Source organism: Tupaia chinensis, unplaced genomic scaffold (genome assembly GCF_000334495.1).
Source record: "Tupaia chinensis unplaced genomic scaffold, TupChi_1.0 Scaffold000234_1, whole genome shotgun sequence".
Classification (NCBI taxonomy): domain Eukaryota; kingdom Metazoa; phylum Chordata; class Mammalia; order Scandentia; family Tupaiidae; genus Tupaia; species Tupaia belangeri.
In genome coordinates, this window is record NW_006159712.1 from 3,244,570 (window position 1) to 3,266,054 (window position 21,485).

The 21,485-nt window shown below is 42.4% G+C and overlaps 1 protein-coding gene across 1 annotated transcript in view; it reads right to left on the reverse strand.

The window, feature by feature from the left end:
- Positions 1–932: 932 nt before the first annotated feature.
- The window catches only part of RARS1 (arginyl-tRNA synthetase 1), a 34,024-nt gene continuing 13,471 nt past the window's right edge, over positions 933–21,485 (reverse strand). Inside the window, exons 8-15 of the mRNA XM_006148367.3 lie at positions 19,546–19,675; positions 18,425–18,529; positions 14,688–14,866; positions 14,034–14,143; positions 10,020–10,125; positions 4,838–5,010; positions 3,173–3,420; positions 933–1,151 (exon numbers count right to left, since the gene is read on the reverse strand). Coding sequence (XP_006148429.1) covers positions 1,042–1,151; positions 3,173–3,420; positions 4,838–5,010; positions 10,020–10,125; positions 14,034–14,143; positions 14,688–14,866; positions 18,425–18,529; positions 19,546–19,675 — 1,161 coding nt within the window. The 3' untranslated portion in view covers positions 933–1,041. The remainder of the gene's footprint in view (positions 1,152–3,172; positions 3,421–4,837; positions 5,011–10,019; positions 10,126–14,033; positions 14,144–14,687; positions 14,867–18,424; positions 18,530–19,545; positions 19,676–21,485) is intronic.

Here is a 21,485-nt window from a genome sequence, read left to right on the forward strand (position 1 = left end):
GCTCGTGTTGTTTGAATTCTCGCTTATGCTTTTAAACCTGCTTTCACTCCGCGGACCCTTCCTGAGCTTTGCGGGTGTGGTGGAGGGAATACCTCTCGGCAGCACCAAGGACAGCAACATGGGCGCCGAAGACCTTGGTGCGTGGTTAGCACCACGGACAGCGCTATCAGGTCCTAGGGCTGCACCACTTCTCTTCTTTTAAGCTTATTCATACTTTCCCACCTTCTCTTGCAACTGGGATTGGCATACAGCAGATGAGATGCTGAGTTAATCTGAAACTTCAGATTAACTGTTTTCTTGTCCCCTTCCCCTGAGCCCAGGTCTGTGACATTGCCAATGCTCTCTCTCACTAAAAGACGCCTTTGGGAGTCAGGCATGCATAGGTACGAACTGTGGTTTCTGTTCCTGAGCAATTCAGGGCTCTGTGGAGCCTTAGTTGTGTCACTTACAAAGAAAAGTGGAATTAGGAACAAAGGGGAGAGTGAGGTGTGTTCAGTTCTTGGTGCCTAGCAGAGCTCAGTGACTGGGATTTCTTCGCTGGCTAGAATTAATGAAAACTACCTGACAAGCCAATGGACTCTTGTACACACATCCTGTTATTCCACAGCCTTCACCAAATCATTTTTGTTTAATGCTCAGTAAGAAATAAGCCTATTTGTGAAAGTGATTTTCTTTTTTAGAATTCTAGTGGTTGAGGCCAGCAGGTGGTGTGGTGGTTAAAGCGCTGGACTCCCACATGGTCGACTGTGGTTTGAGTCCTGGACTCAGTAGCTTACAGTTCAAGCCCGGAGACTTCCCTGTGTGCTGGGCATACGCATGTTCAGAATCAGGACTGGATCATGGTCTGAAACCCTGTGGGGATGCTCTATCTATCTCTCTCACTCAAGGAAGAAACGAACGTTAAAAAGAAAAAATGAACCAGTGTGCAGAAATAGTTGACAAGTTTTCTTTACTTGTTTTTGTATCCACATGATTGTAAAAAAGCAAACAGTGCAGATGGCCACTTTGGTAAAAACACATGGTGTTCACACCTAGGGAGGACTACATCCTCTGCACAGGTTTTATTCCCAGGATATCAAACCCCTTGGCCATGACAGCAGCGACTGCTTCGCAGAGCAACATCCGCCACATGTTCACCTTCAGGACTTTACCTGAGAAGATGGAGAAAAGAAGAGATTACAGGCCTTGTTTTCCGTTCTGAAATTCATCATCAGAGATCTACTAGGCTATTAGGGAACAGCCTAACGCACAAGTGTTTTAGGCTTTAAGTAGACTTGCCTCAGCTTAAACTAGCAGTCCCCAGCTTTCCTGGCACCAGGGACCAGCCTCAGGGGAGACTATCCCTCCACAGATGGACAGATGAGGGGAGGGGGTAAGATTGGTCCTGAGATGACCTCAGCACACCACATTCACCAGGCACCCCATTTCCACCATGACCACACTATACAACAATCAACCATATAGCAAGAGGGTCCTTGCTCCCATGAGAACCCAATACTGCCACTGATCTGGCCAGAGGCAGGGCCCGGGTGGCCACATCAGTGACAGGAAGAGGCTACCAACACAGACATTTTGCTCGCCTGCTGCCCAACCCCCACTGCACAGCCCGACAGAGTGTCATTAGTCTATGGCCTGGGGACTGCTGCCCTACACTATGGAAAGAGACAAACTAAGAATTAAAGGCATCAGTTTTCTTTTTCTTTTTTTTTTTTTTAAGAGAGATTTTTGCTGTAAGGGCACATGCGCTTACCAGAGAGACAGAGAGCGAGAAATCATCTCCCTGGGGGGATGGCCATGCCACAATCCCTTCTCCTCCACTCTCCTCTCAGGATCTTGGTCATGCATGCACACGTGCCCAGTGTGAGTTTTAAACTGCTGGGTCCAGGACCTGAACCACAGTCAACTACATGGGAGTCTAGTGACATAAGCATTATATTCCCTTGATCCCAAGTAATAAGTTTTTAACTGAGAATCAAGATATGAAATATATGGGCCAGCAGGTGACGTGGTGGTTAGGGGCACTGGACTCTCACATGGTTGAATGCGGTTCAAGTCCTGAAGCTGGCAGATTGCTTCCTTTCTTGCTCGCTCTCTTGCTCTGTCCCTCTCTGATCAAAGTTAAATAAATAAAATTGAATAAAATGACCCCCCCCACACACAAAAAAAACTGGAACATAAGGCCTGCACCGATTAAATCTGTACATTTTGGGCCAGCCCATGGCCTGGTAGTTATGGAAGCTGAATCACAGTTCAGCTGACTGCAGTTTAAATCTCAGAGCTGGCAGCTTGGAAAACATGTTGCGTGTGCTTGCAGGCATGCCTCAAATCCCAACAGGATGGAGAAACGGAGAAAGGATTGTTGTGTGAACACGCCCCATAGGGGGAGCTGCCTCCCTCTCCCCCTGGTTGTGCACATGTGCCCTCTAACAAATTAATTTTAAAAAAAAAGTGTAAATATTACCTTTAATTTATTTTTTAAAGAATTATTTTATTTGGGGCTGTCGGGTGGTGTGGTGGTTAAGGGCACTGGACTCCCACATGGCTGACCAATGTTTGAGTCCTGGACCTGGTGGCTTCCTTTCTCTCTCTTTCTCTCTCTCACTTTGTTGCTCTCTAGTCAAATTAAAATAAATAAACAATAAAGTTAAATAAAATAATTTTAAAAAGAATTGTTTAACTTTATATTTTTTAATTTGACCAGAGAAGAAAAAAATTATTTTATTTATATCATATTAATTCAATTCACTTCAATAAGTACGTAACATGACCAAGAACAGCAAGCTTAAAGTAAGAAAAGATATCAATTGTTTTCTGTGGGCAGTTTCTATCATCATGATCACTCAAAGACTGATTGTGGGATCCTTGGACACATCACTTTTGTTGGAAAAGTCCTACTCCCAGTGTCTCCCAATTTTGTATGTGTGTGTGTTGGTGTGTCCTAAAGTTCTATCCTATGTGCCTGAGGGTAGAGAAACAGACTAATTGGGCAGATTCCATTTCTGCTTTTATTAGCCGTGTCAAATTTTGTGTACTCTGTCATGGATCACTGTTTAACTGTTTGGAGGGGGAGAGGAAGCTTCCAGGAAGAACACACACTGGAGAACCACCCCACAGAACGCAAATGCCTTGAAGGAGCCGCATCCCCGACATGGCCACTGGACGAGATACTCACCAGTCTGTCGATCTTTCTCCACGCAATAGCAGCTATCATAGAACTCCGTGAAAACAGTTGCGAGCTCATAGATATAGTCACAGAGAGTATGGAGAAATAAGTCATCTAAAATCTTCTGCAGAATTTCAGGGAACCGTAAAATGCATCGGCCTAATTTCCATTCCTTCTCGTGGTCCAAAATGATCTTGGTCTCTCGAGCGGCTTTCCGGAGCATCTCTTCATCAATGTTGGCCAGACGTGCGATAGACCTGAAACAACCGGGCAGCCACCACTGTTCCTTTTGCTTAGGCATGTTCAGGTCTCCTGACTCAGAAAGTGGCAGGTAAAACTCAGACAGTATCATCAATTAAAAATAAATTCTTGGGAACCAGCAGTTAGTGTAATGGCTATGTTGCTGGACTCCCACGTAGTCGACCGCGATTCACGTCCCGGACCCGGTGGCTTAGAACTCACGCCGGGCGCGTGTGCGTGCGTGCCCAAGATCCCGAGAGGAGAATGGAGGAGAAAGGATTGCGGCGTGACCATCTTCCCTGAGGGGTGATTTCTCGCTTTCTGTCTCTATCTGTCTGTCTGGCAAGTGCATGCGTCCTATAGCAAAAACCTCTCCAAAAAACAAACAAACAAAATAAATAAATAAATAAATTCTTGGGGCCTGCAGGTGGTGTGGTGGTTAAGGGCACTGGACTCCCACATAGCTGACTGTGGTTCAAGTCCTGGACTTTTGGTAGCCTGCTTTCTTACTTTCTCGCTTGCTCTCTCTTGCTCTGTCCCTCTCGTCAACAAGAAAAAAGAAAAATAATCCTTTTTAAAGTACATAAATAAATTCTTAAGGCCAGCAGATGGGAAGTGGTTGAGGCATTGAACTCTTACCTGGCCAATTGTGGTTCAAATCCCAGACCTGGTAGCTTGAAACTTACTTTTGGTGTGTGTGCATGTGTGCTCAAAATCCCAAGAGGAGAATGGGAGAGAAAGGACTGCAGTGTGGCCAAGCCTCCTGTAGGCCATTTCTCATTTTCCCTCTCTCTCTCTCTCTTTCTCTGGCAGGTGCACATGCCCTACAGCAAAAACCAAAAAACGAAACCTAAAAACTAAGTATGGGACCAGCTAATGGAGTAATGTTCATGTTGCTGGACTCCCACAGTCTACCATAGTTTGCCCCAGACCTGGCGGCTTAAAACTCATGCCAGGTGTGTGTGCTTGTGTGCTCAAAATCCTGAGAGCATTTTGGAGAAGAGATTGTGGCTTGGTTATCATCCCGGGGAGGGGGTGATTTCTTGCCTTCTGTCTCTGTGTCTCTCTGGTGAGCACCCTATAGCAAAAATCTCTCTCAAAAAAACTCCAAAAAAACAAAACCCAAAATACACCAAGTATGTTATTAAAAGGCACACTATTAGGGAAAACTAATAATCTGGTCTAGAGCATTTCATAATGGGACAGATGAGAATGTAATTCTTTTAGCTGACGCCACCCCAGTATTAAGCAAGCATGCCTAGGAGGGGTATCTGCCAGGGTAAAAAGGGAGGGTTTGGGGATTCAGGGATAACCTGCACTTCGAAATGAAGAAGTATGTCCGAAGATATTCACACACAACTAGACGAGGTATTCTGGAGCATGTAAGTACGACCTCGTTTGAGTCACAATAAAACAGCTCCTGTCTACACGTACCTGATCCTCGTGAAGGCATACAACAAGTAAGCAGCTGTGTTCCCTCTGTCATCCAGCATTTTGTCAAAGGAGAAGATGTAGTCATTCAGCCGGTTGTGGGAAAGGTCAGCATACTTGATACAGCCATAAGCCACGGACGTCTGAGCAGCCTTCAACTCCTCGGCAGTCAGGACCTTCGGGTAAAGCAAATATCTCACAGCTTACTGACCGCTGCCTTGGTCCTGGGGTCTCCCAGACGGGAGAATGTAGGGAGTAGCCAATGGAACTCTTCTATCAATAAACTTTCTTTTCTATACCAACAAACATTATTTACTTATTTTATTGAACTTTATTTATTTACTTTACTTGGACCAAAGAGGGACAGAGTGACACAGAGAGAGGGAAAAGTGAGAAAGTAAGTTGCTAGGTTTGGGACGCAAACTGTGGTTGGCCATGTGAGAGTCCAGTGCTCTCAACCACCATGCCAGCTGCCGGCCCCCTATATCAATAAATGTTAGTAAGCATTGACAATGAGGTAGAACTTCACAGGCACATGTACAAAGACAACAATGAAAATATAAAATGCATCAAATGTGCACAGTAAGGAAATGTCTCCATGAGAAACTTAATCCATGAAATGTCAAGCATCAGCTTGAATACTTTCCCATGTGTTCGGTAAACATGAAACTCGAAGCACTGATTATTAGTTTATATCTACTTCATGCCACAAACATAAAAATTATAAAAGGGAAACAAATAATACAGTAAACAACCAACCAACCAAAGACCCCAGGGTCACGTAGCTGAAAAGCTCAGGTATCGGAAATGAATGCAGGAACTCGAGCACCATCTCACTAATACTTGGTCGTGGATCTGAAGCATCACTGGGCCATGAGTAAGTACTTAGGGATTTGTGATCTGCTCACAATAGAGTAGCTTGGGGCAGACAAACCTTTCCATCCAAAGCAACTACTAAAAAGCTGGGTAAAATGTGTGGAATAACTATTTGAAGTCAACGAGAACATCAACACAAAGTTTCAGGGGCTTTAACTTTTCTTAATTGCCAGGGACATGAGAATTGGCTGGTGGGAGAGAAAGCATCTTCCAAAAGGGCACGATCATGCCACAATTCTTCTTCCATTTCTCTATCCTGTCAGGATTTGGGGCATGTACATACGTGTGCATGTACATGTACATACACACGGTGTGTCTGAAAAGCCACCAGGGTCAGGACCCAATCCTGCCAGCCATGTGGGTTCAGGATCCCTCAGTACAAGTTCTAACCTCTGGGCTACAGGACTAGCCCAGGCTGTAATTCTCCAGAGAAGGGAAACACAGGCTATCAGTTCCACCTTCACCTGGCTTTTCCCCTGAAGGCATTTTCCAAATCACTATAAGGTGTCTCTCTGTCTCTCTGGCGAGTGCACGCACCCTATAGCAAAAACCTCTCCAAAAAAAAAAAAGAAAGAAAGAAACTATGGAAATTGGAGACAATGGAGTGCTATCTTTAAAATGCTGAAAGAAAACAGCTGCTAAGTACAACCCTGTATCTAACACAGACATTATTCCCAGTCAGTGACAAAAAGAGAGTTTTTTGGAGTTGGCCCCACAGCCAAGTGGTTAAGGAAGCCAGGGCTTGAATCCCGGCCCTGGCAGTTTGAAAACTACACCAGCTGTATGTGCGTGCCCAATGCTGACAGGTGGCGATGCGGAGAAGGAACTGTGGCATGGGCATGTCCCACTGTGGAGTGTTTTCTCCCTTTCCCCATCTTTCTCTCCGACAATGAATTCTTTTCTTTTTAAAGAATATTTTATGTAACTTGTTAGTTTGTTTATTGGACCAGAGAGGGACAGAATGAGAGCAAGTGTGAGTGAGAGAGAGAGAAAAGGAGAAAGCAAGCTGCCAGGTCTGGGACTTGAACCACAGTTTTTCATGTGGGAGTCCAGCACCCTTAACCATCACACCACCTGCCAGGCCCATCTGACAATTATTTCTTTTCAAACAAGTGTTATCAAAATGTCACCAGCAGATCTATGCTACCAAAAAATAGTTAAGGAGATCTTTAAACTGAAGGAAAATAACCCCAAAGGTGAAAAAATCTCAGGAAGGCATAAAATATACAGGAAAAGGTAAACATGTGGGTAAATATAAGGGATATGGATGGTTTAAAGCAGAAACATAACAAAAATCAAAAAAAAAAAAAACCCAGACTCTTCACAAAAGGCCAATATACATTTTCCAGTAAGACTTCTCACAACTAAGTGGCCAATAAGCTTAAGAAAAGGCATCAGAATCATTATTCATCAGGAAAATGCATATCTTAGCCATAATAAGATGCTATTACTTACTCATCAGAAAGTCTAAGAAAAAGGCCAACAGAACGCCCACATATTAGCAGGAGCATACGAGTATATAATGGCTACAGCGCTCTCCTCCATGACATGGACTAAACGTCAGCACGGGCCGACCCTCCAGCCCAGCAATGTCATGTCTGGACATATACCAAAAAGAAACAGAACACATGTCTCCAGACGGGCTTCAACAACGATGTTCAAATGAACTTTTTATACACGATAGCCAAGAACTGGAGACAATCCTAATGTTCATCAACAGGAGAACAGATAACCAAAACGTGGCACATTCATACAACAAATTCTACTCAGCAATTTAAAGAACTGCGGGGCCGGGACCAGCAGTTAGCGTAATGGCTATGTCGCTGGACTCTCATGCAGTTGACGTGGTTCGAGTCCCGGACCTGGTGGCTTATACTCATGCCAGGCGCTTATGCGTGCATGCCCAAGATCCTGAGAGGAGAATGGAGGAGAAAGGATTGCAGTGTCGCCATCCCCCCCTGGGGGGTGATTTCTCGCTTTCTGTCTCTCTGTCTTTCTGGCAAGTGCACTTACCCTATAGCAAAAACCTCTCCAAAAAAAGAAAAAGAAGAAGAAGAAAAAAAAAAGAACTGCGAACTGCGGGGCCAGGCTGTGTGCAGCAGTCACACACCTGGACGCTCGTGTAAAATGTCCTGGATTCATATCAGCAGACTCACCTCCCAAGTGACAGGCCATGTGCTTGTGGCTGTGCACTGGGCTGGCTAAGATTGGGGGTGGATTGTGGCATGGAGACCCTATTAAAGGATGCCTTTCTCTCTCATAGAATGAAAAAATTCCAGAATACATAAAATGATTTATAGTGATCAGAAAATTTCTTGGTTGATAGAAATAAGTCTCAATTGGGTGGTATATAAGTAAAAATTCATCAAGCTGTGCATTTTACCATATGCAAATTAACTTAAAAAATTAGCTAGGGAAGTCAAATAAAGTCAAAGCAGTTTTTGTCAGCAGGCAGACTAAACAAATTAAGTGACTAGCCTTTCCACTCTTCAATGGATTGTGCCAGGTGTGCCTATGCCAGGATTAAATGGCAAAAGTACTTTGGAGATACCAGCTGGGTAGACTTGGCAACAATCTACTGGAAGTAGAGGAAAAAAATGACACTTCATTCTGCTGGCAGTGGAGAGGAGCAGGTGGAGAGGATGCAGCCGATGGCCTGCCTTCATGCTCTCTGGGCTATCGGTCATTTATTTCAGCCAGCGGGCTTGTCCTCAAAGGACTTTTGTTGTGTTTGATTTTTTCATGTCTACCTCTTAATCCGACTCTGCCCCCTCCCTTGTGAAGTTTACTCTTGTGTTTATAGTAGTGTGTTCATTTCGAAATATCACTTTATGCTCTGAAGGGAAGACTTAAGACCTTTTACACCTTAATCCTTGACTTCTCCCTGCCACTCTCATCCTTTTTCAAAAGAACTGGCCAGAGATGTGTGCGCTCACCAGACAAAGTAAGAGGGAGAAAGCACTCCCTAGAAGGAAGTGGTCATGCCATAATCTCGTCTTCACTTCTCTATCCTGTTGGGATTTTGGTCACACACTCACACCCACCCACACCTGGCATGTTTTTCAAGCCACATGCTGGACCCCACATGACTGACCATATGGTTTGAATCCCAGTCATGGAGCCTTGAGAAACATATCCAATAGCACGTGTACCTATGTGCCCAATATCCCAATAGAATAGAGAAGTAAGAAGGGATAGTGGGGGGACCAGCAGTTAGCATAATGTTGGCTATGTCGCTGGACTTCCATGTAGTCAACTGCAGTTCGAGTCCCAGACCTGGTGGCTTAAACTCATGCCGGGCGCGTGTGGGTGCATGCCCAAGATCCCAAGAGGAGAATGGAGGAAAAGGGATTGTGGCGTGGCCATCCCCCCTGGGGGGGTGATTTCTCGCTTTCTGTCTGTCTGGGGAGCACATGCGCCCTATAGCAAAAACCTCTCAAAAAAAAAAAAAAAAAAAAAAAAGGGGTAGTGATCACACCCCATTAGGGGATACTTTCTCCCTCTTTCTGTCTCTTTCAGATGAGTACATGTGCCCTCTGGCAATTAAGTTATGGCAGAGGAAAGCCAGGTAGTGGAGCAACCGGACTCACCTGGGAAAGACCCTGGGCTCACATTCTGGGACATCCCTGAGCACACTAGGTCCTTACAAGTGTGCCTGTGATTCAGTCCAACCTCAGCTAGGGATGGACTGCACAAAGAAGATCCTACTGGGGGGCCTTTCTCTGTCTCTCTCACTCATGGAAGAAATAAACTAAAAATGTTTTTTTTTTTGGTTAACTTTACTTCATTTTGATATAATTCCTGCAAATTCCACACATACCCAACCCATGCCCCTTAAAAGGGTGCCCCCAAAGCCCAATCATGTTGCCTGTGTTGCTAACTTTTCTAAGGGTGCCCCAAAAGCCCAATCATGTTGCCTGTGTTGCTAACTTGCCCTGGGTGGTAAGAGGTGCCTGCTATGGCGACTCTACAAATGCTCGAGAAGGAACTCGGCAGATGTGGACTCCGCTGCAGAATCAAACCCCCTTTGTCTGTAACCTTCTCCCACCAGCAGGGACTGCCATTACGCAGCTCCGGCACTATGTCCCATTAACAAAGGCCTCATGTCATTGCTGAGAACTGTATTTTCAAGATAAATACTCGGCAGTTCAAGAAACAAACTTACTATGCAATAAAATCTGAACATAAGCCTGCCCTCCGTGGACTGAACGCCTCACAATTTTACTCAGTTCTCTCAAGGAAAGCAAAAATGAAGATAAATTATAACATGAGGAACAGGACCCACGACGCCGATAAAGCCTTGTCTTACCTTGTCTCTCTCTTTTTCCTTCAATTTGTCCATAGATCGTTTTAATCCTTCCTCTAGAAGGTCTAGGAGGCGTACTGTTTCACCCGAACGTGTTTTAAACTTCTTCCTAAAAACATTGAAAAGTCTTAATCAAATAAATTTTGAAAGGGTTAACTTAGAAATCTCTGAAAGTGAAGGTTTGAGGGACCTGATCACAAATGGCAATATATGCCTGTTGAAATCTCTAAGATTTATGCTTCCCCTGAGAACAATTACGAGGGCCTGATGCCAGCGTAACACAACCTCACTCCAGCTGGCAACCGGGGAGGGACGCGGCGTTCTGAGTGTGCGCATCTGGAGCCCCAACTCAGCCTAGGCCCCAGCCCCAGTCCCATTACTAGGTGTTCTCCTTTACCACATTCCCTAACAGGTGAAAGCTCGCTCACTTTCCTGGAACACAAAGTTCAGTTTAGCTGTTTTATCTTGTTTAAAAACACGTTTGCATTAGAATTGTTTGGGAAGAATTCTTTACTGGAACTTATTTGTATTTCTCTACATGGCGAGACTCCTCTTGTTTAGTGGTAATGCATCCTGGATGCTTATCAGAGTCGGCTGGAGGATTTAAAAAGAACAGGACACCAGGACCCCCTTCAGGTCTGCTGAAACGAGACTCTGTAAATGGGGCAAAAGCCCTCACGAGCACTGGCCTGGCAGCTGCACTATTGAAGCATTTTGAGAAAACTGGAATCTCTTAACACCTATTAGACAGATAAATTGCAGGACATCAAATATGTAATTTATTTTCTTCCTTTATTTGGTTAAAAATCCTTCAAATGCACCAAGAGTACAAAAGAAGCATGCACTTCTAACACAATACCTACCAAAATAATGCAGTACTTCCTACTACAATTTTATTATCAGTTTGCCTTAGGAAGGATCTACTTGTCCTTTCTCACAGAATTAAAACTCCTTTATTATTGCATAAATACTCTAAATATTTCCATGACTTTATGCTATAGCTTTCTTCAGTGTCCAACAATTTCCCAATCTCTGATGAAATGAAACTCATCATAAAGCTAAAAGGCTAACGGGAACCTCCCTTAATGCCTCTAATTTGCAATAAAAGATCCTTTTTGTTACTCCCTACCTACACCTGCCTTGAAGTTTACTGTGTGTGTCTACTTCCACCAGTGGTTCTATTATGAGGACATCTGGAATACCAATAGATTTTAATAAACAAAAGTGCCAACCTACTTTACACCCATTAAGAAAGAAAAAAGGTACTATAAGCAATATTTAAATAATTTTTAAAAGTGATTGGCTGTTTTATTTCATTAAAAAAGTTTGCTATAGGGCGTGCCTACTCAAAAGAGAGAGACAGAAGCAGGGGCAGTGAGAAAGCAACCCTCAGGTAGGATGGCCATGCCATAATTTCTCCTCCACTATTAAGATTTTGGGCATGCACACTCAAGCACCCAGTCTATTTTTTAAAAATTATTTAATTTTATTTATTATTACTATTGTTTTTCAATTCACCAGAGAGAGACAAAGAGAGGGAAAGTGAGGAAGCAAGCCACCAGGCCTGGGACTCAAACCACGGTTGGCCATGTGGGAGTCCAGCACCTTAACCACTATGTCACCAGTTGCCCACCCCACCTCCAGTCTGTTTTTTCAAGTTGCTGGGTCTGGGACTCAAATTATGCAGTTGGCCACGTGCGATCCAGCCATCCCAATCCACCATGTCACTGGCTGGCCCCTGACTGGTTAGTTTTCAAGCACTTTGTTAGGACTATAAACACCATAAAAAGGACCCAACTGTCTTTTGACTCCAAACAAGTACCACTCCCCCCCAAATCATGTTATTATTGGAAATGTTTATAAGCACATCTTTGACCTCCATATACTTTGTGTCTAAAATAGTATTGTGAGGAGTGGCTCCTATACACAGAAGTTAGGCACAAGAGGAGGCCAGAGCTCACACAGCCTGGCCTTTTGACTGGAAAAACCTGTGGGTGTGCACATGTATGCCCAGGATCCTGTTGGGATGGAGAACTGGAGGGAAACCTGGAATGTCCAGGCTCTGCTTGGGAGTCCCTCACGCTCTCTCTCTCTCTAGTGTATGCACATGTCCTCTGGCATTAAATGAAAATGTAAAATATATGGGAGTCAGTCGGTAGCATAGTGCTATCACAACAGACCCATATGGGCAGGGTCCTGAGTTCACGTAGCAGGGCTTCTTGGAACAGGCCTGGTATATGTGTACCCATGACCAGGACGGCTGAGACTGGAGTTGGCTGTGGTGCTAGCACTCTGTCGGGGTCGCCTCTGTGTTTCTCTCACATGTCTTTCATGACAAGATAAAAAAGAATTAACTTAAAAACAAACAAACAAACCCTACACCTTGATAGGATTAGGTAATCCATCTTCTATTTGTTTATTTGTAATTGCCAAAGGGCATGTGAACTCTCTTGAGAGAGAAAGGAAGAAATCGAGGGAGAAAGCAACCCCCAATGGGGCATGTTCCTGCTGCAGTCCTTCTCCTCCATTTCTCCACCCTGTCAGGAAATGGGGCATGCACATGCTGCCCATGTGATTTATAAGCCGCAGGGGCTGAGATCTGAACTGTGTGGTTAGCCATGTGGAATCCAGCTCCCTTAATCTCCAGGCTCCTAATGTACCTTTTATATATGATCAATTAGGGCTTTTGTACATTGGCCAAATATTTCAAGTTATTTCATGTGGTTTTGGAAACACTATCTCCTCTGCGTGATAGTAATATTTAGGTCTTGTTACCAAATCTAATATGCCATAGAGTTTAAGAGGCATGCTGAGGGGCTGGCAGGTGACACAGTGGTTAAAGGCACTGGACTCCCACATGGTGGACCGTGATTCGAGTCCTGGATCTGGTGGCTTGCTTGCTCATTTCCCTCCTTCCCTCTCGCTCACTCTGTCCTCCTCTGGACAAATTAAAATTTTAAAAAATTTTAAAAGTTAAATTGAAAAAAAAAAAGGCAAGCTGATTAAATGGCAAATGATCCTAAGATACTAGTGAATATAAGACGTTAAAAACGCGAAAAGTTTTAGGCCTTAGAACTGATTATATATTAAGAAATATTTGTATTTATCCTTTTACTTAATAAATATTGAGTGGAACATGGGTAAATGATTGAAAAATATGAAAACGGAAAGCATAGATATTAATATGTAGCTCACAATATTGAGATGAAAATAAAAATGAAAGCAATGAAACTTAAAACTCAACTAGAATCTCAATAAATTTATACTTTTTGACCAAGCATTCAACTATGAAGAAAAAACAAAATCTTTACTAAATGCTTGGACTACATCATTAAATATTTTGACTGATGGGGCCAGCAGGTGAAGTGGTTAAGGCACTAGATTCCCATGTGGTCGACTGTGGTTCAAGTCCTGGACCCGGTGGCTTAAAACTCACACCAGGTGTGTGTGCGTGCATACCCAAAATCCCGAGAGGAGAATGGAGGAAAAGGGACTGCAGAGAGGCCATTCCCCCTGGGGAATTCTCGCTGTCTCTCAGGTAAGCGTACAAGTTCTATGGCAAAAATATCTAAAAACAAAAAGAAAAAAAACAAAAACAAACCTGAAAAATAAAACTACTTTGACACAAATCTTGAGTAGGTACCATAACAGACTTCATGGCTCAGGCCTATGGAAGTAGAAACCTTTTATAGTGTGTTAAATCTAGTCTGGTTTTCATTCAACTTGTCCGTATCTCCCTAAGAGGCTCCATTCTCTGGCAGTGATGAGACAAAGGTACAAAACGGCTCAGCTGGGTTCACCATTACAGCCTGTGTAACTAAAGCACTGTGGACCAGCCACTGTTTCTGGGACCTGAACTGCAGAACTGGCCATGTGGGAGTCAGTTGGCTTAACTTCCACACCACCTGCGGGCCTGGACTCTTCATTCTGATATGGTTATCAAATAAAAGGTAGCCTCTCCTAAGCAAGCATGGGGATCGAGTCTATCATTACTATCTTCAAGTTTTCCAGACTTACTTGTCTTCTCCTAGCACCACACCAAATCCAGCATGGGACACTTGAGTTACTTTAGGGTCATACCAACCAATCATTTGAGCAGCAGCAAATATTGTCTGGAAGTGCACAGACTACAAAGCAACAGAAATAGAAAGTTACTTCCTAGTTTTCTAATAATAATAATAATACTTTTAAAATAACTTAAGGGTCTTGTGCTTAGGGATAATAATTTGTAAATTTCTAATCACTCACAAATTTCCTGAGGCAAGTATTATCAAAGCTGTTCTTTTAATGTCCTATATAAGAAAGTGGAAGAGCAAGACTGTCACTATACTTTCTATGTTTGAAGGTTATAAAAGCAACTGAATTAAGGGCAAGCTCACATGCAGCGACTTCAACTCCATTTTAGGTCTCACATCAACACTACTGATAAGAACAACTACTGAGGTTCAGAGAAGTAACTTTTTCCACTTTGCTTCCATAATCTGAAAAGCTGAGGAGTGTCCAGGTTTGCTGGGTCTAAATCCTGTCCTTTCTCCTACGTGAAACTATTATTTTGAATCTTAGTCTTTGGGGGAAAACTTATTTTTCTAAGTACCAAATGCCACCACCCTTATCACACTGTCTTAGCTAGGAGGAGACAACGTAAAAATGTAGACAAATCTATAAACTCACTTGCCCACTATCCACCACATAGATTATCATATTTGCTTTTTCCTCAAGTAGTCTTTGTTTAATAGCAGCCAAGTCAGATGTGTCATAGGTATAACCTCCATCTGATTTTACTATGGTTAATGGTACGGAACACCCTGGGACAAACACAATCTTTCTGCCATCATCCACTTGCACAAATCCTAGAAAAACAAAACGAAATAAAACTATTAATAATGTTGAAAGAACCCTAAAGGAGTATGATTGCTCTCTTTTTTTAAAAAAAGAATTATTTCATTTAACTTAATTTATTTAAATTTAACCAGAGAGGTACAGAGTGAGACAGACAGAGGGAAAGTGAGAAAGTGAGTTACTAGGTCCAGGACTCGAAATATGGTTGGCCATGTGGGAGTCCAGCACCCTTAACCACACCACCTGCTGGTCCCTGCTCAGTCATTCTAACACTACATAAATGTTTAGTTAACCTAGAAATATTTTAGAAAACATTTATCAGAGAGCTGAAGACATCACACTTTTTTCTCATCATGCCATACTGGGGTCTTGGAAAATAGCTACATTAGGGTTGTCTGGGTACTTAGGATGTAGTCAGGGCACAGGTCAGATAGTCTGGCAGTTTTCTAGACACATCTTACACTTGACAGTTCTCTTTACAGGACTCCTCTCTGAAGTCCACTAGTCCAGCAGGCACAGAACATGGAAATCTGTGCTATTTTCAAGTTGGAGCCATATCTTCCTCTACGAGTAGGTGCAATTCCTATAGTAGCCTCTTACAGCATGCTCAAAGAAGCTACACTGTCAAAAGGTGTAGGAAACAGCAGGACTAATCAGTTAGGGTAAGAGAAAGAAAAAAATGTTCATGTATGTATGATGAAAAAGGCAAAGTTCTTGGATAGAAGAGACAGGCTAAAAACGTGAGGTCTGAAGCCAGATTGCCGAGGTTTGAATCTTACATACACTGGGTCACCGGAAAGTTATGATGCATTTTTCCAGTAAAAAACACATGACTTTCCCGATGACCTAGTATTATCGTACTTAACTGTGTGATCTTGGAAAGTTCCTGTTTTCTCAGCAATGAAAAACAACCAAACTGAAATTTTACTATCTTTTAAATTTTTTTTTTAAGAATTCTTTTATTTAACTTTATTATTATTATATTCCACTTTGATCAGAGAGAGACAGAGAGGGAGAGAGAGAAAGCAAGCCACCAGGTCTGGGACCACAGCTGGCCATGTGTCAGTCCAGCATCTTTTTTCAAAAAAAAAAGAGGATTATTTATTTATTCATCTATGTATTTTAATTTGACCAGAGAGGGAAAGTGAGAAAGCAAACTACCAGGTCTGGGACTCAAACCATGGTCAGCCATGTGGGAGTGTCCAGTGCCTTAACCAACATGACACCTGCTAGTCCCAGGCAGTCCACCTCCTTTGACCACCTTTCCATCTGCCAGCCCCAGAAATTTTATTATCTTAAATTATGGTCCTTTAGGACCTTTAGATTATGATTAACAAGTACCATTAAAATGGTACTTATTTATCCCACATTCTCCCAAGAACCAGGTTTCCTTGGAGATATGGCAGGTCCAGATCTAAGACAGGAAATGTATAAAAACAAGCATGGAGTACTTTGTATCAAAAGCAAGGTAAACCCCTAAAGACCACAGAAGCCTGGCGCTGTAACCTACTGGTTAAGGGAGCCAAAACCCCTATGGCTGACCATGGTTCAAATTTCAGTCCTGGTGGCTTGGAAAAAAAAAAAAAAGACCCCCCAAAACAAAACAAAAAAACCCCAAGTGCATATGCACGTGTGCCCCAAATCAAGAGGATGAAGAAAAGGAGGAAATGGAATTGTGGTGTGACCTTGCTCCACTAGGAGGCACTTTCTCTTTGGCAAAGTGTACATATCCTCTGACAATAAAAACACAAACAAGACGGCTTGCTGGTTAAGGTGCTGGACTCCACATGGCTGACTGTGGTTCAAGTTCTAGATGTGGCAGCCTGCAAATAAAACAAAAATCACTCTCCCCCACAATCAAAACAAAAACTCAACAAAAAAAAAAGGAAAAAAGGAAATGAAAACACAGGTCAGGATAAATGAAGCCTCTCTAGAATACAGAGGGTAATTTTGCTAAATAACAACATACACAAAATTCTGTAAGACAAATGTTCTAGTCGAGTCAACAATAAGAGAAATTAAAAAAGAAAGGGAGATGGGGAGAGAAAGCTACAGAATAACAGAACTTAAGATGTTAATAATACGAAACGAATGTAATATGCACACTGGAAAAACTAAAGTTTAAAAAATTACTTGAGACATTTAAACTCTATTTAATGGTATTAAAAAATTATTTTGGGGGACCAGCAGTTAGTGCAATAGCTATGTCGCTGAACTCCCACGTAGTCGACCATGGTTCGAGTCCCAAACCTGGTGGCTTAAACTCATGCCGGGAGCATGTGCGTGCGTGCCCAAGATCCTGAGAGGAGAATGGAGGAGAAAGAACTGCAGCGTAGCCATCCCTCTGGGGGGTGATTTCTCGCTTTCTATCTCTCTGTCTTTTTGGCGAGTGCATGTGCCCTACAGCAAAAACCTCTAAAAAAAAAAAAATTATTTTTGGGGGAACCAACAGGTGGTGTGGTGGGTAAGGTGCTGGATATCCCCACATGGCCAACCACAGTTTGAGTCCTGGACCTGGTAGCTTGCTTTCTTACTTTCTCTCTCTCTGGTCAAATTAAAATAAAAGAATGAATAAATAAAATTAAATAAATAATTCTTTAAAAAATTTATTATTGGGGAGCCAGTAGGTAGAATAGTGGTTAAGGTACTGGACTCCCACACGGCTGATAGTGGTATGAATTCCAGATATGGCGGCTTGAAAATTGCACCTGGTATGTGTGCATGTGTGTCCAAATCCCAGGAGGATAATGGAGGAGAAGGGATTGTGGCATGATCATTCCCCTAGGGAGTGACTTCTCACTTTCACTGTCTCTCTCTGCCTTTCTCCAGTGAGCACGTGTGCCCTATGGCAAAAACACATAAATAAATAAGTAAGTAAAGTAAAAGCCACTGAACTAAAAAAAATTTACTACTGCGGACAGATAGTGACACAATGATAAAGGGGATACTCTGCAAGGCAAACCCACATGGGAAGGTTCCTGGTTTAAGAACCCTGGGCATAGGGGCCAGTAGGTAGCACAGTGGTTAAGGCACTGGACTCCCACGTGGCCTACTACAGTTCAGTCCCAGATCTGGTAGCTTGCTTTCTCACTTTCCTTCTCCGTCTGTCTGTCTCTCTCTGGCCAAATTAAAAAAACAGTAATAATAAATAAAATTAATTAATTAAAACAACAACAACAAAAAAACCCTGGACACACGCTAGCCCATGAACAAGACTGGCTGAAGGCTGAGGTGTTTCGCCATGTCAAGACTCTGTTGGGGTGCTGTCTGTTTGGCTCTTTCTCACTTATGGAAGAAATAAATAAACTAAAAGAAAAATATGATATTAATAATAATAAGCCTTATGATTTTTAGGGCAGGAGGAGGGTCTGCTCTTTCAGAGGGATATACCAAACTAGTTCCAGATACAGCAATGGAGCTGAACGCCAGCAGGGTGCATGGGGAGGCACAGCCCGGGAAGGGTGGCAGGCTGTCCTAACTGGGTGGTGAGTACACACAGGCGCAAGTTACTGTGACTTTTCCTTGCTTGAAAATTTCAATAAAACATTAGAAGAAAGTACAGTGCCTACCTTTATCTTCAAATTCCTTTACAACGTCATTCATCCTATCTTGATAGAAGGATTCCCCTCTCTCTATTAAAGAGATGTCCAATGCGTCGTAGATTTTATTAAACTCTGGGGGGCAGGTGTCACCAAATAAAGACAATGTATAAGAATTAAAATAGAAAGGAAACATGTATTGTACATAAAAAAAAGCATATTTACTGGTTATTCTAATCCATTTACTTTCCACAATGACCTTTACAATAGTTTTGTCAGGTTTGAAAATATGAAATTGCCTTAAGATAATAAATGAACTACAGAAACAGGCAGGGCACGCTATTCATTCTGTTATGTCCTGCTGTGTATTCCTTTTCATTTTCGTCCTGTACATTTCTAGATACCTCATTCCTAAGTGTTTCATAATGTTGGCTGCTACTTTGAGTAGCCTCTTTCCTGTTCCCTTTTCATTTGATTTTCTAATTAACCTTTGCTGATTTCTTTTTCTTTTTTTGGAGAGGTTTTTGCGTTAGTGTGTGTGTGCTCGCAAGAGAGAGAGAGAGAGACAGAAAGCGAGAAATCACCCCCCAGGGGGGATGGCCACGCCGTAATCCCTTCTCCTCTCGGGATCCTGGGCACACACGCACATACGCCCAGAGTGAGTTTTAAGCCACCGGGTCTGGGACTCAAACCGCAGTCAACTACACGGAAGTCCAGCAACATACCTATTACGCTAACTGCTGGTCACACCTTTGCTGATTTCTAAGAAGGTTCAACTTTGCACCTGTCTGCCTCATTAAACTTTCTATTACTTCTTTAAGCTTCAGAAAAATATCTTTAAAAAAATCTATTTGCCAGGGACGGCTGGTGGCATGGTGGTTAAGGGTGGTTAAGGGTGCTGGACTTCCACATGACTGACTTTGGTTCAAGTCCTGGACCTGGCGGCTTGCTTTCTTACTCTGTCTCTTTCTCACATGGTCTAATCCTCTCTGGTTAAATTTAAATAAATAAAGTTAAATAATTCTTTAAAAAAAAATCTATATGCCAACAGATTCAAAGTTTAAAATGCCATTTGAAGTCAATTCTGAATAAAGACTCAAGGAAACCATACGCGTAGTTTCTGCGGGATGAATCAAAGGCCAAAACCTCACCTTGGCGAGAGACGTCACAGATGAGTTTCCAAGCTTTTATAAAATCTGGGCTTTTACTCTGGAGCAGAACTACGCACTGGTATGCTCGTTTCTTAAATTCTTCCTCCGCATCAAACCTCTTCTTAGATTCCTGTTTGTTTGTTTTTTTTTTAATTAAAAAAAGTAAGGGTTATAAAAAGATCCAATCTTGTATTTCTACAAGGAACTTTTCATTTCAAAACACACAAACACACACGGAGAAAGTGAAACCTTAGGGCACTAAATCAAATGCTCCATGTCTTTTTTTTTTTTTTTTTAAGTTTTTGCCATAGGGTATGCATACTCTCAAGAAAGAAACAGAAAGAGATGTAGAAATGAGAAATCATTCCCTAGAGGGGATGGCCACACCTCCGTCTTTTCTCCTCCAGTTTCCTCTCAGGATTTTGGGCACACGCACACACGTGCACACATTCAGTGTTTTCTCAAACCCCCAGGTCTGGGACTTGAACTGCACAGTAGGCTATGTGGGATCCAGTCCCTTAAACCTTCACAGCACCTGCTGGCCCCCAAGTGCTCTACCTTAATAGTCAGGAAAATTGTTACAAATGTACATGCCAAAGAACCCCACTATTTCTTGTGAAATCGTTTTTCTTAAAAATACAAAAATCTCAGGCCAGTAGGTGGTGTGGTGGTTAAAGTGATGGACTCCCACATGACCGACAGGGTGTGAGTCTTGGACCTGGTGGCCTGCTTTCTCATTTTCCCTTTCTCTCTAGTGAGTACATGTGCCCTGTAGTAAATTTTAAAAAAAAGAAAATTAAAATGAGTAATTCTTTTTTTTTCCCTTGAGGGACATTTTTGCTATAGGGAACATGCGCTTGCCAGAGAGAGAGACATAAAGAGAGAAATCACCCCCGAGGGGGCATAACCATGCCGCAATCCCTGCCCCTCCATTTTTTTCTCGGGATTTTGGGCACACTTGCACATGCGCCTGGCATGTTTTTTTAAGCCACTGGATCCAGGACTCAAACCGTGGTAGACTACATGGGAGTCCAACAATGTAACCATTTCGCCATCTGCTGGTCCCAAAAGAAATAAATCTTTAAAAAAAAATAAAAGGAAAACTATAAAAACCTCACTACAGTCTTTCCTCTACTTTCATAAATCATAAAAGGGGAACTCACACCTATATTTATTTTTTCAAATAATTATTTAACTTTATTTATCCATTTATTTATTTCTTTTAATTAGACCGGGGTGGGGGGAGGAGAGAGAGAAAGAGAAAGAGAGAGAGAGAGTGCGCGCAAGTTGCCAGATCCAAGATTCGAACCAGGGTCAATCATGCAGGAGTACAAGTGCCCTTAATCACCATGCCAGCTGCTGATCCGACACACCTATATTTCTATGTTCAAGAAAAGTTAAAAAAGAATAGCTAACAAACAGGATAATTTAAAAAATAATTTAAATTTATTATTGCTATTTTTTAATTTGACCAGAGAAAGAGGGAAAGTGAGATAGCCAGGTCCAGGACTCAAACTGTGGTTAACGTGGGAGTCCAGTGCCTTTACCACCACACCACCTGCTGGCCCCAGGACTGAATTGTCTATGTTCCATTCTCCATTTTGGATGTGGTCCTAAATGAAGATTTTTTTTTAAAGCTATTATAAAAAGGGAACTGTTTTCATTGTTTTATGTTTATTTTGAAAGTAATACACGCTTAGTATTAAAAAAAAAAAGTCATTAAATAGGGCCAGTAGGTGGCATGATGGTTGGGGCAATGGAACCTCATATAACTGACTGTGGTTCAAGTCCTGGACTTGATGGTTGCTCTCTCTCTCTGGTAGAGCAAATTAAATAATAAATAAAATAAAAATAAAAAAAATCATTAATCATTATTCCTACCCTAATCAGTAATAACATTTTGGTATTTACTCCCAGATTTTTTTTTCAAATATACACGT